This window comes from Coturnix japonica, chromosome 25 (assembly GCF_001577835.2).
Source record: "Coturnix japonica isolate 7356 chromosome 25, Coturnix japonica 2.1, whole genome shotgun sequence".
In the NCBI taxonomy this organism is placed as follows: domain Eukaryota; kingdom Metazoa; phylum Chordata; class Aves; order Galliformes; family Phasianidae; genus Coturnix; species Coturnix japonica.
Genome location: NC_029540.1, coordinates 303,764 through 305,789, shown reverse-complemented (window position 1 = coordinate 305,789; position 2,026 = coordinate 303,764). Strand labels below are relative to the sequence as shown.

Here is a 2,026-nt window from a genome sequence, read left to right as displayed (position 1 = left end):
CCCCCCCCGCCCCCCACTGGCCGCCATGTATCCGTCTGTCCGTCCATCTGTGTCCGTCCGTCCGTCCATCTGTCCATGTGTCCGTCCATCTCTGTCCATCTCTGTCCATCCGTGTCCGTCCGTCCCGTTGTCCCTCAGTCTGTTCTCGAGGTTTTGCGCCGCCGCCGCGTCCCGGTGTCGCTGTGGATCCTGGTGGGCAGCGCGGTGGGGGGGCTGCTGCTGCTGGCGGCCATCAGTGTCTGCCTATGGAAGGTGCGTCCACAACGACCCCCCCCACCCCCCCAAATCCTCTGACCCCCTCCCCATCCTTGCCACCCCCCCTCACTCCCCCCATCTCCCCACAGTTCGGTTTCTTCACCCGCACGAAGCCCCCCGAGGAGGAGGAGCAGCATTGACCCAGCATTGACCCCAGCATTGAACCCAGCATTGACCCCATTGGTGCCCCCCCTCCCCCCTGCAGCCCCCCATGAGGGGCTGCGACACCCCCAACCCCCCCCCCTGGGTCCCGCACTTCGAGACGGACAGCAGCGGGGCTGGTACCGGGTACGGACACTGTGGGGTGTGGGGCCGATGGGGCCAATGGGATCTATGGGTCCGTGGGGCCCATTGGGTCTATATAGGGTCTATATGGGGTCTATGGGGCGGGTGGGGCCGAGCGATACCGGCGGGGGGAGGAGCTGAAACAATAAACAGACGGTACCGGGTGCCACCAATGGGTCCCTTCCATCCCACCCCATCCCATTCAATTCCATTCCATCCCATAATATTCCATCCCATCCCATCCAATTCCACTCCATCCCATAATATTCCATCCCATCCCATTCAATTCCATTCCATCCAGCCCCCATCCCATCCCCATCCTCATTCAACCCCATTCCCGTCCCCATCCAATCCCATTCCCATTCCCATCCCACTCCTATCCTCATTCAATCCCATTCCTGTCCTCATTCAATCCCATCCCCATCCCATTCCCATCCCCATTCAGTCCCATTCCTGTCCCCATTCAATCCTATCCCTATTCAATCCCAATCCCATTCCCATCCCCATCCCCATTCAATCCCATCCCCATCCCCATTCAATCCCATCCCATCCAGCTCATCCAGCCCCCATCCCATTCCCATCCCCATTCAATCCCATCCCCATTCCCATTCCCACCCCATCTCACTCCCCTCCATCCCATTCATCCCCCCCCATAGCACAAAGCTCAAACCAACATGCTCAGACCCCAGCCCCCCCCCGGCTTTGTCCGGCCCCGTTCCCCCCCCCTCAATACCGACAACCCGCAGCGTTTTGGGGGGGGGGCTCAGGGGGCGTTTCCCCCCATCCCGGCAGGGACCCCGCAGCCCCGTCATTAGAAACGCCTTTATTTCATTGGATCCGGTAGGGCCGGTAAATGGGGCCGGTAAATGGGGCCGGTAACAGGGCTGAGCTGCGACGGCAGCGCCGCAATAAACGGGTTTGAGCGGAGCTGCGGCTCTTCCAGTTCACGGTGTGGGGAGAAACGGGGGCGGAACCACCGTGTGAACAACGGGGGGGGGGAACGGAACCGGAACCGGAACCGACAGACGGACAGAGGGACAGAGGGACAGAGGGATGGGAACGGCGAGATGCGGCCACGGGAAGAACCGGGGATGGACCCGAAGTCACGCTCAGAACCGGGATAGACCCAAAGTCACGCTCAGAACCGGGGATAGACCCGAAGTCACGCTCAGAACCGGGGATGGACCCGAAGTCACGCTCAGAACCGGGATAGACCCGAAATCACGCTCAGAACCGGGGATGGACCCGAAGTCACGCTCAGAACCAGGATAGACCCAAAGTCACGCTCAGAACCGGGGATAGACCCGAAATCACGCTCAGAACCGGGGATAGACCCGAAATCACGCTCAGAACCGGGGATGGACCCGAAGTCACGCTCAGAACCGGGGAAGGACCCGAAATCACGCTCAGAACCGGGGATAGACCCGAAGTCACGCTCAGAACCGGGGATAGACCCGAAATCACGCTCAGAACCGGGGATAGACCC

General features: G+C 61.2%; 1 protein-coding gene across 1 annotated transcript in view; it reads left to right on the top strand.

The window, feature by feature from the left end:
• ITGA10 (integrin subunit alpha 10) overlaps positions 1-816 on the top strand; it is a 31,328-nt gene extending 30,512 nt beyond the window's left edge. The window contains exons 19-20 of the mRNA XM_032449150.1: positions 73-252; positions 345-816. Coding sequence (XP_032305041.1) covers positions 73-252; positions 345-395 — 231 coding nt within the window. The 3' untranslated portion in view covers positions 396-816. The remainder of the gene's footprint in view (positions 1-72; positions 253-344) is intronic.
• Positions 817-2,026: the final 1,210 nt, after the last annotated feature.